The 14704-nt window shown below is 39.8% G+C and overlaps 1 protein-coding gene across 6 annotated transcripts in view; it reads left to right on the top strand.

Moving 5' to 3' along the window:
• Positions 1-14704, top strand: part of TEX2 (testis expressed 2) — a 60088-nt gene that overhangs the window by 30693 nt on the left and 14691 nt on the right. For 5 of the 6 annotated variants that reach the window (XM_075519158.1, XM_075519159.1, XM_075519155.1 and 2 more), the window contains exons 3-7: positions 5838-6038; positions 7708-8044; positions 9994-10262; positions 12701-12850; positions 14334-14433. In XM_075519158.1, the coding sequence (XP_075375273.1) occupies positions 5838-6038; positions 7708-8044; positions 9994-10262; positions 12701-12850; positions 14334-14433 (1057 nt within the window). The remainder of the gene's footprint in view (positions 1-5837; positions 6039-7707; positions 8045-9993; positions 10263-12700; positions 12851-14333; positions 14434-14704) is intronic. The other variant, XM_075519156.1, reaches the window with a different exon arrangement.

Raw genomic sequence — 14704 nt, 5'->3', positions numbered from 1 at the left:
GTGATTTAGCAGATTGCAAGTTATTATTCCCCCCTCATACAACTATTTTCTATTTGCCTCTGTCAAAATGAGCACTGTACAGTTTAGATCCTCTGAAAAATTAGATAAAGATTTAATCTGTAACAAAACTCACATGAATATAGGAAAATCAAACTTGATGCTCTTGCACAAAGATGATGTTCTCGGGACTTGTTGGTCTTGTATTCTGGCCTGAACTGCTTTCATGCCATTATGATAAATGCTATGAGTAAGATCCCTTTGTGGGGCTCTAGGAGTTGGGATTCTGCCAAGCTGCTGTCAAGATATTTTTGTACAAGTATGTGTGCATTCTCCCCCACGTAAATACTGTCTGAGAAGTTCACATTTCCCTGGCTTCAAGAACTACTGGAAAATTCCCCTCAGCAATTGCCAAAGTACCTGAACATTAATATTGTCTCCCCCAAAATTGTTCCTTTGCAATGAGAAAGAATAAAACACTGTTGTGCTGGTTAGTGTGTGCTTCTGTAGATTTCTGTACTTATTTCACTCAAATGTCTTTGGTATTGGAGGGAGAACACCCCCCAAGCTGAAAATGCACACAAACCCCCCTGCATTTATGGTTGGACTCGATGATCTTAAAGGTCTTTTCCAACCTATACGATTCTGTGATTCTGTGATCTTCAGTGTATGTTTTCTTATCTTCTGATTCCCTTAGTCACCAGTTCTCTAGCTTCCTTTTCCTTTTTTTCTTTGCCCACATTTTGTCTCTTCTTTAATGCATTAGTCTTTTCTAACTTTGTTATTGGCCTTCTCAAGTGTGCATTCCCTTGTGTTGTGCTGGCCAATACAAAAGGTTTTAAGTAACAGCTAAAATGGAAATGATAGATTTACCCTTTCCATTAGAAAGAACTTTTATGAGAAGACTGTGTTGGCAGTGCCTGCTGGAGAAGTGAAGCTTTTTGAACCACAGCTGTGCAGAAAGAGGAGGCTTTTTACCAGCATGCTGTTCCTGAATACCACCCAAGGGATTTCGTGTTTGATAGTGGCCTCTGGCAGACATGTGTGTTTGCCAGTTAAGGTGATGGTTACTTCTGCCCACCTGAGACCTTTTTTGTGTCTTTAGATTTGATTCCCTGTCAATAAAAGCTCAAAAAGCTGCATTACATTTTTTCCTCATTTATCAAGCAAAATACTATTGAAGTGTTATAAAACAGTGGTAATGAGAGGGATACTAATACAATTAGTGTGATTTGAGTGATCAACAGTCTTCCAAGAATTTCAGTGCTGGAGCATTTGGTTATATCATTTAATGATAATGGATATTGATCAATCTGTTAATATCACTAAGAACCTCTGGGGACAGTTATAATCCAGATTTGGGCTTTTATTGTGAAGTTGACTTGCTGATTCTTTTATTTATGTATTCGAAAATATCCTAGAAGTAATGATTTTTATTTATTTTTACTTACTGGTCTGTGCCCCCAACCCTCTGGGTCCTTCGTAAGGGTCTTTTGCAGTTCCCCCCAACCTCCCCTCTCAGGTTAAGGTATAACATGCCCGAGATCTTAAACTAAGTAACACGAAAAAGTTGATACTCTACAGGGCCTGACTCTGCAGTTCTTACTCGCATGAATTATTCTGTTGAACTGCAGTTCAAATAAAAAATTTGCAGCCCAGAGTCATGAAAGAGGAAAAGTAAACTGGGGTGGGCCTTTTAAAGCTGTTTTATGGAAGTGCTTGTGTTCCACAGACCCGTGCGTTCCCCCTACGGCCGGTTTAGTTGATAGTGCTGCTATGACAGAGGTGACGTGCTGCACGCCGAGAGCCAGTTCAGCCTCTGCTGTCTAACAAACCTGCTGTCTAACAGATCCTGTTAGCCCATGTGTGGGGTTTTGAATAGTAACGGTGACCTTTGCTGTAAAAGCCACGCTGCCCAATATTTTAACCGGATACTTTTTCACGTTAGTTACCAAACTGATGGTGAGGCACTTTCTCCTAATTTCAGCTGTGAATTCAGAGCAACTGCTGACCTTTATAAATGGAGGTCACAGGATCAGTGTGAATGGCAAGCAGCTGCAGAGTGGCATATGACTGTGGTCATTGTCCTCCCTGAATTACTAAATTTCTTATTTTAACAACTTCGCTAGTACAAAAAAAGACCCATCATACAGTCACTCCTCTCCTACACAAGGAAATCCATTGTTGTTTCAGTAGTTTGGGAAATTCATCTGTTGCTAGCACATTATGGGAACATAACTTCTCTGTTTAGATGCATTGCAAAACCGTTTCCGTAGGCTGTGAATCTTTTGTTAAAATTTGGTTTTGCAAAGAGAGGGGAGGAAGTCTTTCTGCTAAAATTGTTCTTAAAATGCAGGAACTTTGGAATGAGTTTTGGGGTTTCTCAGGTAACCTTCTCAAAAATGGGTTTTATGCTAGATGGAACAATTCACAAAAATGAAAATTGCTGAAGTGAGAAGGCAGATGGTGTCATTTCCCCCTTTAACACTGTTAGATATATGGGGGGAAAAATCCCGGCAGCTAGCACATGTTTTCAGATTCATTAATAGAGTGAAGAGTCATCATTTGGTGAAGTACTAACATTTCACTCTCAACCATGCAATGTTTCTCTGTTACAAAATAACTTGAAAGTTGAGTGCAAAAAGGAAACAGTGCATCCTTAGAAATTAGGAAACTAAAAATGTATATACGAGGAGGGTTTGTAGTAATGCAGTATGGTATCTCTTTCATCCTGACTGTTGGCTAGGTACTGTCTGAAAAGAAAACCCCAAATACTTGAATTTAAAATGGTGTATTTCTTGTTTTTTGGGCTATGCCTCAAATACATGAAACAGCCAGTCTCTTCCTTCTATAGAAATCGCTATGTAGGCTGCTGTTTTAGGCGGGAAGTGTATTTATCTTCTGTCAGTCCTAGATTTTGAATGTTCAGTAGCTTAGGCAGCTGGAAATTAAAAGTCTTGGACAGGTTCTTCTGTCACTAATAACCTGATGGCTGTGCTATGAGAAGCAGCGTTTGCACTTCTGTTGGGTTTGTTACGTACAGGGAGCAGGGGAGGCAGCAGTACGGGGTTTGAGAATTGTGTGTTTGGCGGATTATACAGCTAATCCATTTGTTTGAAGTGGAAAGCCTGGGTGCATGGTAGGGATCAGAAAAGCATGTGGGACTTTCTAAGGCTCCTGAATGCTGAAAGAGAAGCGGGACTATACAAGCTGAGGAAGCAGGGATTCCGTTTTGTTTATTTTTGCTCTTTAAATTCAGTGTCTTGCTGCTGCTGGGAAGAAGGTGGCAATTTTCAAAAGGGCCTCTCTCTGCTGTTTAGTTGTGTAGGGTAAGGAAATTTTCTGGCAGAAGGGCTGGTACTGGCACTGTTATAGAAGAAATGGGATAGGAAAGGTGCTGGTCTAGTGGATGACATACGGGATGGATTCAGACCCCTGTGCTACCAGAGGTTCACTGGACTTGGTTAAGTCACTTAGCGTAGGCTGGGCCTTGCGCCTTTTTATCACAGACGTGGCTATGGCATCTCAGTGTGTGCTGAAGGGATAAAATTAAACATGAGTATAAGGGTGTTGGATAACAGTCGTATAGCTGCTGAGAAGGTATAGCAAAGTTTGCACATCTGATGTGTGTCCCAAGGTGTTCATGTCGTCTCAACTCTCAGCTTTCCATCTTTGAAGCTATGTTCATGGATTTTTACTTCTCACTGTGGAACATAGCAATCAAGAGAATGATGTGTAAATCTCGCCTTGTTTTCATTGCTACGTGTTCTCTGTTTGGCTCAAGTGCTGGTGTCAGAAAACTCCAACCAGTTCCATCTCGAGCAGGATGTTAAGGAAACTTCAAGTGTACTCTGACCTTCCTTCTTGGGTACCACACATACCCAGAGGTTTCCAACCCTCCTACTGAAAACAACATCATAGCTTATTACAGTATAAAAAGGGCTCATGTGGCTAAGCTTCATATAAAGATCCACTTTCCAAGTATCCCTTACTCTTTGTGCCAGCTTGTGTGGTCTTCGGCTGAACCGCTTTGCAGGGGAAGGCAATAAACTTTTGAGGCAGCAAATTTTTGTCAGTACGTTTGCCTGGCTGCTGGCTCCAGACTTTGGTGTCTGAGCTAGAAATAGCTCAGAGATCTGATCCGGGGGGCAGGTGGGAGTCTCTCCAGAGATCTGGGGGCCATATGGATATTCCAGTCCTGCACAGAGTGAATGGCTCACAGTGGCTTTAGGCAACTCATGTGATGTCCTTGTGCTTCACTAAGTCCAGCTGGAGTTCCTGGCTGAAAAATAATTGCTGTCTGCTTAAAGATTTCTTGGCTTAATAATTTCTAGGAAGGGAATGGGATATGCTCAAACATATATCAGCCCTGCTGTGCAGAACCTTGATGGTTTATAGAAAACTCTTCCTCATGCATTGTATTTCCTATATGGTAGTTGTATATAAGCCAGTGTAAGCAAAAAAACTCAAACACAAAGCTTCTTCAAAGAGCATGTGTTGGTATAGGTACTTCTGTTAATAAAAGAGGTAGTCTGCTTTGGAGCTGAGCAAAGATGAATGACTTAATCTTTCCTGAACATAAAAGAAATGCTAATTTATCTAGGTTTTTCAGGGTTTATAGTGAAAATGGAGCTCGATGTTGGAGTAAGCAAACATAGATATCACTGTTACTATGGCACCTAAGAAAGTGTATGCTGTCTACTTTGAGAAATTATATGGCACTGAAGTAAATGAGCATTAAAATAAATTTTACATTTCTGTGCGTGGGTGGGAACTTCTTTAATAAGTTAAAATGTTGCAGTAATTTCTGGGATATTTTGCATAAGGTGGTTACAACTTTTTTGTTTTGAAGAATACTAGGGATGCTCGTTCAGCTCTCCCCACTTCCCAGCAGCAGATGCTCTCCCTCCTACTACACTCACTTAGATATTTTATAAAGATGCCATTCTACTTTATGCTCTAGGGTACATCTGTTTAAGTCTATCTCCTTTGCTTTCTGTTGACATTAATGAATATTGAGTGTGCCGAATTAAGGTTTTGATGTGCAGGTAGAAGTAATTATCAAAGTATGTTGTAGGGCAGGTTAAGAGAAGGAAAACTTGTCCTCCTTGAATGAGTATTCTGGGTTGTTTTCTGCCCCATTTATCATCTTTCATTTTCTGTAAGCAGATGTTAGAGAAGAGGAGTAACATCACCCCTATGGTTAGAGTCAGCACTTACGGCTTGTTACAGCAGGGCTGGTTTGTTTGTTTTCTGTTTCTTTCACTGTACAGAAATGAATGAAATTGAATCCCCACATGTATGACTCCTGCGTTGTACCTGGGCAGTTACACAACATATTAAATGGTGATGGTGTGTTAAAACAAACTCCATCGTGGTCCTCCCCTCAGTCCTTAATTGTTGGTGATTAAAATGCCAGTGCTGTCTATAAGCAGACAGACTGTTTGCTCTGCCTTGACTGTTGGTGATTAAAATGTCTGTGCTTGCTGTAAGCAGACGGGCTGCTCTGCAGCATGCCCTTACTGGCTGCCTTGTGGCTCTTCCCAGCAAGCCTGCGTCTGCAGATCTCACAGTGTTTCATGAAGATGAGGGGGAAGAGCACTACATATACAAGATGATTTACTCGGAAAAACAAATTGTGTGCTTGGGATACCATCCTCATCTCATGCTCTGTCAGTTTGGTGCCACCTCATTTGGGGCGTTTACTGCTTTGTTGTATTTGTACAGTAAGTGACATAACTTTGGCAAAAGCTTGGATAATTATTTAAAACTGTGATGTATGTGTGGTATTTGGTTTTCCAGCAGCTTAAAAGCCTGTTAACAAGTGTTTTCTTCTCTAGGGATGGATGAATGAAATTTACAATTATGATCCAGAAACATACCATGCTACGTTGACTCACTCTGTCTATGTACGACTCGAAGGAAGCACCTTAAGACTTTCAAAACCCAATAAAAATATTTCTAGAAGGGCTGTGTACAATGAGCCAAAGCCTGAAGTCACGTACATCAGCCAGAAAATTTATGAACTTACAGAGAGCAAGGTGAGTGTGCCCTACTTATATCTGATTTTAACAAAGAATACTTTGAAACTTTATTTTTTGAAATGTTGAAATTTGTTTTTCACTCCTCTAGTTTCATGTGCTGTCATTATGTAAACAAAACTGTTGTCGTGACTAACTTGCAAAAGATTGTGCTGGGGAGGAAGATTGAGCAGGATTTAGAAAAAATTACATATTTACACAGTAAAGGAAAAGCATGCTTTTCCTCTCTCAGTTCAAAGCAGAAGTTAACGCATGGGAGTTTAGAGAATTGTTCCCCATACATTAGATTACTGCGTGACTGTTCTGAAGCTTACACCAAAATGCGTAACCTTTGGTGGTTGTCTCTGTCCCAAGGCAGTTCAGACAACATTTGCATTTCACTTGAAGGGGAATGTACATTGTATATAGATGTAGGAGAGGAGAACGAGAGGTGGCTGGAACAGACACGACTTGCTGTTGGTACCCACTGTCTAGGGAAGGAGATTGGGATTTTTGCAGTTGTAAGAGTGCATCAAGAATAATGCTGGGACAGTTTTCCTACATGTTATTTGCCTCCCTCAAATCTGTGGAGAGTTACCATGTGAAGTTGATTCTGTTGGCATTGTATTAAGTAAGACATCAATACCCCATTATTAAAAGAATGGATTTTTTTAATGTGCTGCATCAATAGAGGGCCTTGGCAGTACAGATGTGGGAGGAAACTATGCTTCAATTGACTGTGGGAGTTAAAGGGAGAGAGGGACCAAGGTGACAGTGAGGAAAACCTCCCTTCGTTTTCCTGAATTAGTATGGGAAAGGAGCTTGCCATCAGCTCTGCTTTCCATTAAAGGAAGACAGTGAAAAAGATAAAGCAAAACCTAAGATTCCTGCCTATTGCTGATTTGTTTTCCCATAATGAAGACAAGCAAAGCTATCACATGCTACAAGAGCACTTGATTGACAATTGTTCTCCATGGTATCTTAGAAAAATTTCCAGTACTTCCTCCTTCCGCCACCCCCAGTTGGTTGCAAAAGTGCTGGGTGCCCTGAATATAATAAGCAAATTATGGCTATTCTCCAAGGTATTTACCCATGGTTTTTGGAGAACAAAGGGAAGTTCAGCCCCTAAATCAGAATTTTTAACTCTTAGTACTCTTCTCATCACTTGCATTGTCTCAATTCTCTCTGGATATACTGAATTTAGAATATAATTTATAAATAAAGGAATAAAATCACCTTTATTCCTTGATTCTTACATACTTGATGTGACTATTGCCAGCTTCAAACACTCGATTTCATGAGGGGGGCCTGAAAAGTTGAGTTTAAAACTCAGTTTAGATTCTCATTACCTACCCCATGGTCACAGAAATAAGGTTCTTGTTTTTTCTATTTTTTCTACATAACTATGAGAATAAGATTTTTTAAATAAAAACTGAGTTTCTCCACATGATTGTAGAAGTCTAAGCTACTTGAATGGTCCTTGTTTTAGTTCCAAGGCTATGGCTCACCACAGACCTAGTGACAGCAGTGGATTGGACATCAACCAGCTATAAGTTAGGGGCCAGTTAAACCCAGCAGATCCAGTGTAGGATCTGTATCTCTCGTGTTCCTATGTTCTTTATGTGACTACAGAAACAGAGAAGATACAACTGAAAAATAAGTTAATTTAACCCTTTCATTTATCCTTCAGATTTCCCTGGTTCCTAAGAGTCTGGCACGAAAACGGATTTGGAATAAGAAGTACCCTATTTGCATTGAACTTGCTAGACAGGATGACTTCATGTCTAAGGCCCAGACTGATAAAGAGAATACAGAGGAAAAGTTATCTGCTGAAAAAGTGGACTTGAACAATGAAGAATCCAAGAAACCTCAGGATGGAGCAAAGTACACTAGCCAAAAAGATCAAGTGCTTTATCTCTTTGGAAGGACAGGTAGGGAGAAGGAGGAATGGTTCAGAAGGTTCCTTCTTGCATCCAAGCTGAAGTCTGAAGCAAAGAAGCTGTCCAGTTTATGTGGGAGCAAGCCAGGTATTCAAATTTTGTATTTTAGTAAAAGCATCTATTAAAAGAAACAAGCCAAAGTTATGTTTTCCCAGTGGTAGTTATAGCAACTGTGGAGCCATAGTGATCTTTACAGACAAATACTACTAAAGACACTCTTCTGCTCCTTATCTTGGCCTCGCATTCCCACCTTCCCACCCTGCCTTTTCCTCCCTTGGCTATATACTTGGCTATATGCCCTCAAATATTCTTACTATTTTTAGATTGTTTTATGTGAATACACTATTTTTCAGTGACTGTAACAACTCCTGTAATTTTTGTTAGGATTAATTGTTCAATCCTTTTTTTTTTTTTTGGGCCACAGCAACCCCATGCAACGCTACAGGCTTGGGGAAAGAGTGGCTGGAAAGCTGCCAGGCAGAAAAGGACCTGGGGGTGTTGGTTGACAGCCGCCTGAATATGAGCCAGCAATGTGCCCAGGTGGCCAAGAAAGCCAATGGCATCCTGGCTTGTATCAAAAATAGCGTGGCCAGCAGGACTAGGGAAGTGATCGTGCCCCTGTACTCAGCACTGGTGAGGCCGCACCTCAAATACTGTGTTCAGTTTTGGGCCCCCCACTACAAGAGGTGCTGGAGCGTGTCCAGAGAAGGGCAACGAAGCTGGTGAAGGATCTGGAGCAGAAGTCTGATGGGGAGCGGCTGAGGGAGCTGGGACTGTTTAGCCTGGAGAAAAGGAGGCTGAGGGGAGACCTTATTGCTCTCTACAACTACCTGAAAGGAGGTTGTAGAGAGGTGGGGATCGGTCTCTTCTCCCAGTTAACAAGTGATAAGACAAGAGGAAATGGCCTCAAGTTGCGCCAGGGGAGGCTTAGACTGGATATTAGGAAATTTTTCTTCACTGAAAGGGTTATCAAGCATTGGAACAGGCTGCCCAGGGAAGTGGTGGAGTCGCCATCCCTGGAGGTATTTAAAAGACGTTTGGATGAGGTGCTTAGGGACATGGTATAGTGGTGGTCTTGGTAGTGTTAGGTTTATGGTTGGACTCAATGATCTTAAAGGTCTTTTCCAACCTATACGATTCTGTGATTCTGTGATCATCTAGCCCAACCGTCAATCCAACACCTCCATGCCTATTAAACCATGTCCATTTTCTCTCTGTACTGTTGGAACTGATGTCAATATTTGCATTATTAGACTCAGTTCTCTTATTACCCGTTCTTCCTCCTCCATACTTCCTTCCACTCCAGTCTCCAGTAAAGACTAAAGAGCTTTCTCATGGGTTAATGTCATAAGCAAACACATTTTTGTGTTTAAATAAAAAGTCCTGTGCTAATATATATATATGAACCAACAAACATGTTAGTCTACAGTATTGATCAAATGTTTGAAATACTAATTTAAAACCATCCTCTGATATAATTTTAAATCTGCATGACTCATGCTTTTCTGTCTTTATTATCTGGGAAGCTTTTTAAAAATTGGTTAACATCATTATTTCTGGCACATAACTTCTTGAAATGCAAATGCAAAATTAATGTCTAATTAAAATTCTAATAGTTACATGCTTTTGACAGTCCTTTTAATTGTAACAGCCTATAATTAAATGGGGGGAAAAAAGTTTAGTTATAGGTATATTTTAATCACATGGCTTTTATTTTAGGCATTCCCCAGCAGGGCTGTTGGAAATTCTGCCATATGTTATACATATGTGAATGTCCATATTTAAATATGCTATTGATCAGCTGGGTTTTCCAGTCCCACATCCTGCTGAGTGCTGAATCATACCAAATATTGACTAGTTTGGGTTTAGGGCCACCTAAGCACATAGTAGTGGAATTTACTTTTACCCTTCAAAATGAGAAAGCACTACTCTGAATGGTCTTTTTTCAGAATAAGTTATATCTGCAAGCTAATTTTGTTAAGTGTTTGATCATACACTCTGCTATTTGACTGTCAGGTTCCTTTTCTGTTAAACAGGTATTATTCCTTTTAATTTAGGGATCTTGCCAACACACAGTAGAACCGATAGTCAATCTGGAGTTCTCACACACAGCCGAAGCAGCAGCAAGGGAAATGCAGAAGAAATTGCATCCCAGCCAAAGCACAAGGATCTGGCTGGCAATGTGCGGCAGAAAATGCTTCTGGACTACAATATTTATATGGCAAAGTGTGTTCCACATGAAAAGAAAAGCCCTTCAGGTAGTCCAGTCCTCAGTGCAGATAGCAGCCCTACAGCTGTGAAAAAGGTAATACTTTTCCCTCAAAAGATGCATCAGAGGTGGTGATATATTTTATCTTGTTAACTACTACTTTAAAAATTAGTTATGTAGAAAGAAAAATTAATTTATTTAACTACAGATTGGACCTAAACTTTTTATAAAGTCAGTATGGGTTTTCACACTTGCCAGTTCCCTGTTGACCAGTTTCTTCTTAATGCAACACACAAGTTTTTCATTGATTTAGTTTGATTTCTTGTCTCCCAAGAACATCTGTGTGTTTTCTGGCTTTTGCAGTGTCTTGTACCTAAAAGACTGCACAGCTGAAGGCAGTATGGCTGTAGGTTTTCTTCATTAGGAATGCACAGGTGTGTCCTAAAAACTATCTGTCCCAAAATAACTTGTATCTTATGCTTAAGATTAAAACAAACAAACAAAAAAATCAAACAAAATTCCAGAAACCTCACTTCCCAATAGTAGTAAAAAGGTAAATTTTTCTGTGTATATTCTAAAGTAGATTGAACTAAAAGCATATTTTTGAGGTCCTGGCTTGCTGAAACAATTTAAATGGAATTTTTAGTACTTGGTAGTAAAATTGGTCTTAATTTTCTGCTGATTGTGGGGAGCTAAAGGCCTTCTACCATTCCTGAGTGCATCTGAGCACCTGATTGGGACAGAACTGTCATATAACACAAGTATAAGTTGGATGCTGTTCGTAGCAGTTTTTTTAGTGCAGCTATTACACTATAAAATCTGTTTTCAGCCCCACATTTGGCTTCACTCATGCACTCTGGATCACATGAAGCAGTGCTTTTTGTCCTGGACTGAGAACTGTTTTTCTGTTGCATGTTTCAGAAAGTGCTTAACCTCTTCAGTTCTCAAGAATGATGTCCTGGCCCTGTTGCCATGAACAGGTTTAGGAATTTGCCTTTAGTATGTATCTGATGGTTCTCTGACGACAACAGTGGGACAGTTTTCACTGCTGCTTGGGTTGATTGGGGGACAGAAATGGAATTGGCTCTTGTATAGACTACAGCTTGGTTTGGACAGTCTTACTCAGAAAGACATAAGGCACGGATGGATGGATCATATGGTTTCCATTTTTAAAATGTCTTTTAAAGCAATACTAAATGGCTGATGTGTTAGTATTGTGTAATACATAGCAGTGTAATAGTGAACAATATCTATAGCTCCGCTTAATCCTTTGGCCTCTTGGACTGCATTTGAATCACTCTTAATAAACAGAACCGTAATATTAAGTACAACACTCTTTATAAATGGATCCTTAATATTAAGTACGATCACCATTCATTTAAAAGATGTAATTTGTCATGCATCTTTGTTGTCAGACTTTCATACAATGTCCAGAAAGGAGTAGGAGGCCATGGTGTAGTATACAAATAAACATATCTTGTGTTCCCCCAGAAAAAAAGATATTCTAGCCTCTGACAACCCCTGAAGCAGTGACGAATTTGCTGCGGAATCTGGCACGTGTCAGAAATCATTCTATAAATAGATCACAGTGCTGGCAGGAAACTTGGATCACAGCAGAAGCTACTAACCCAGCAATTCTGTCTGCATGAGGCTGCAGCCATTGGGAGCAGTCGTTGCCAAGAAATGATGTTCAGAACTCTAGCATCTACCTGTCTCCTCTTAGAAAGCACTGCTTTTCTGCTGGCTTCAGGATTTCTGCCTGTAATAATGAAAGGCAAATTCTCCTTTCATTGCAGGCAGTTGAGAGATGTTAAGTATGTTGTCTTTCCTTCATGTAAACCTCCTGGTTTTAATGAAATACATGATAGCATGTACACCCAAAATTATTTCAGCTGCCTTTGCTTTCATGTCAGCAATGCAACATCTGAACACGTATCTCCAAGTGTTTTGAGACCCAGACATCATCCTTTTGGACTGTAAACAAAACTAATGCAGCAGAAGGAACAATATGGTTTCCTGAATCCTGTATACAAACACTGGAAGGAAGGATTTGTTTCCCTGTACTGCATTTGTTTATCATCTATTTGTGATGTTTCTGAACTGGATTTAAGGATGTAAGGTTGGGGTCTTGCTTTCCTATTTTTTGATAAAACAAAAGAAGAGTAGGGTAGCTGTTTTTCTAGATCCTGTTGGGAAGAGAGAGTGTCTCTACTACAGACACAATTCTAAGTCTGCCCAGTCTGGGTTTATCTGCTTTTTCTGCCAGAGCTTAAGTTACAGACAACTTTCTCATTTCATTGCTAGAGGTGAATCTGTATCTATGTGGTCTCATTCACTCTGTTGCATGTCAGGATGATGACAAGCAAGCTTATGTCAGGCCAGCTGATGTGGTTGTAAAGCTGCTATCTGTGATGAGCATTTAGTGTTCTTAGCTAACCCAGGCTGTAACATTGAACTTCCCAGTATAAATGAGGCCTTTTCTGACCTTAGTTTATAGAATTTATAGAGCTGAATAACCTGCTCTGTGTTTTCAGTTACCAGATGCCCATGTGGAAGCTGAAGAAGAAGAACAGGAGGCCTGGGTGAATGCTTTGCTTGGAAGAATATTTTGGGATTTTTTAGGAGAAAAGTATTGGTCTGATCTAGTGTCAAAGAAGATCCAAATGAAACTTAGCAAAATAAAGGTAACTGATCTGGAGACTTGCACTACACATTCCTAATGGAGGAAAACAAACATGTAGTCTTTGAGTTTTAAAACAGTAGAAGAAACACTTACTTCACACTTGTATGTAAAAGATAAGTAAATAAATGTGATACAGAGTTCCAGTTCAGCTTTGCTATCCATTTCAAAGTAGGATCTCAACATGTTAACTTTGCTGCTTCAGTTTCAAATGAAGTACAGCTGGCTTAACTATTTGTGTCTGAAGTTTTTATGTAAAAAGTAGAAGTATTATAGTATTTACTATAGGGATAAATAGAACTGCTTGTAAGTTATGAAATCTGCTTTGGGAAATAGTAGATTGCCTTTAAGATGGAGGAGATCAAGGAACTACAGTTCTAATGTGCTCCTATTAACTTCAGACATACACTGCTTGCAGGAGAACTCAGTGGGAGTAACAGTCAGGGAAAGAGCTGTCTGTGGAGTGATGGCATATAATTGTGCATCAACTGCATAAGCTCAAAGGGTGAAGGGAGGAGTGATGCTTTTGAATGACTTCTGGGTCTTCCCTTTGCATTCTGTAGCTTCTGAACGGAGTGATGCTTTTGAATGACTTCTGGGTCTTCCCTTTGCATTCTGTAGCTTCTGAACAGCAGCAGTTAATCACAGGGCTGTTTAGCTCCTGATGTTTGGGGAGGAGTTTGTCTGTTCCTAAAGGCAAAGGAAGATGTAGTCTTGCTGACAAAAGCTCTGAAATTTAGCTGCCAGCACCAGCTGCGAGATAGTGTTGCTTGTGCTTTGGGAAATAAGCAGTAACCTAACTCTGCCTTGGCTGTTTCCACAATTGCGACAGCAGGGTACCCAAACATCTCATTGGAAACAGTTTAAGTGGAAAGACTGGGCATGGGGGATGGATGTATTTTTGATAGGTTAAAGCACTGTCTGTTCACAGGAGAGAGCATTTCTGTCCATTAGAAATACTTATAGTAAATAGATACCCAAATCATCGTGATTCTGTGCCTCTATTATAATAAAATTATGATACAGATTTAAAAGCTAATGTGCTGTGAAAGAATTTGCCAAAGGTAAAAATAGCCGAGACATTGATATAACTGCAACTATAAAATATGTGACTGAATTTAAAATGCAAAGAAGTCTTTGATTTTTATGCACAGTAAAATAGGATTTACACTTCATTCTTGAGCTTTTTACATGCTTTGACTAAAAAGCATACTGGAGGTTTAAGGTCAGCATCTGAACTTCAGCACAGTTTTAAAAACATCCCAAGTTCAGATGCTGAATCTCTCGCTAAAATATTACTTTGAAGCTGATAACTGTGAAATCCTAGAACTGGAAGAAACTTGTGGAATTGTATATGTTCTTTCACTGGTGGCTTTTCAGCTCAATCCATTCCTTAAGCTTAATGACCTTTCTTCTCTCAGGAAACAATGATGTTTAGTTCCATAACGTGGATTTGATTTTTACATTCTTTCATTCTTTTCTTTTAGCTGCCGTACTTCATGAATGAGCTAACTCTAACTGAGCTTGACATGGGGATAGCAGTGCCGAAGATCCTTCAAGCCTTCAAACCTTCTGTTGATCACAGAGGTAAATTACATGCTTCCTCTTACGGTTTTGCCAGGTTCATGCCTTTGTACTTGTGGAGAACAGAATTTCGATGTGTTTATCTTGTGGGTGTTTTAATCAGGGGAAGGTACACTTAATAAGAGCTTATTCTGAGGAGATACTGAGTGGTCTCTATCTCCAATAGTAGTAGCATCAGGCTTGGTATGAACATAATTCTGTAGATATGGAAATATGGTCATGTCTTTTCATTGGAAATAATTACTGAACTAAACTAAAATTTGCATGCAACACA

The sequence above is a fragment of the Mycteria americana genome, chromosome 16 (assembly GCF_035582795.1).
Source record: "Mycteria americana isolate JAX WOST 10 ecotype Jacksonville Zoo and Gardens chromosome 16, USCA_MyAme_1.0, whole genome shotgun sequence".
Classification (NCBI taxonomy): domain Eukaryota; kingdom Metazoa; phylum Chordata; class Aves; order Ciconiiformes; family Ciconiidae; genus Mycteria; species Mycteria americana.
Note: the sequence above shows the minus strand (reverse complement) of the source record. Positions and strands in the feature narration are given on the sequence as shown.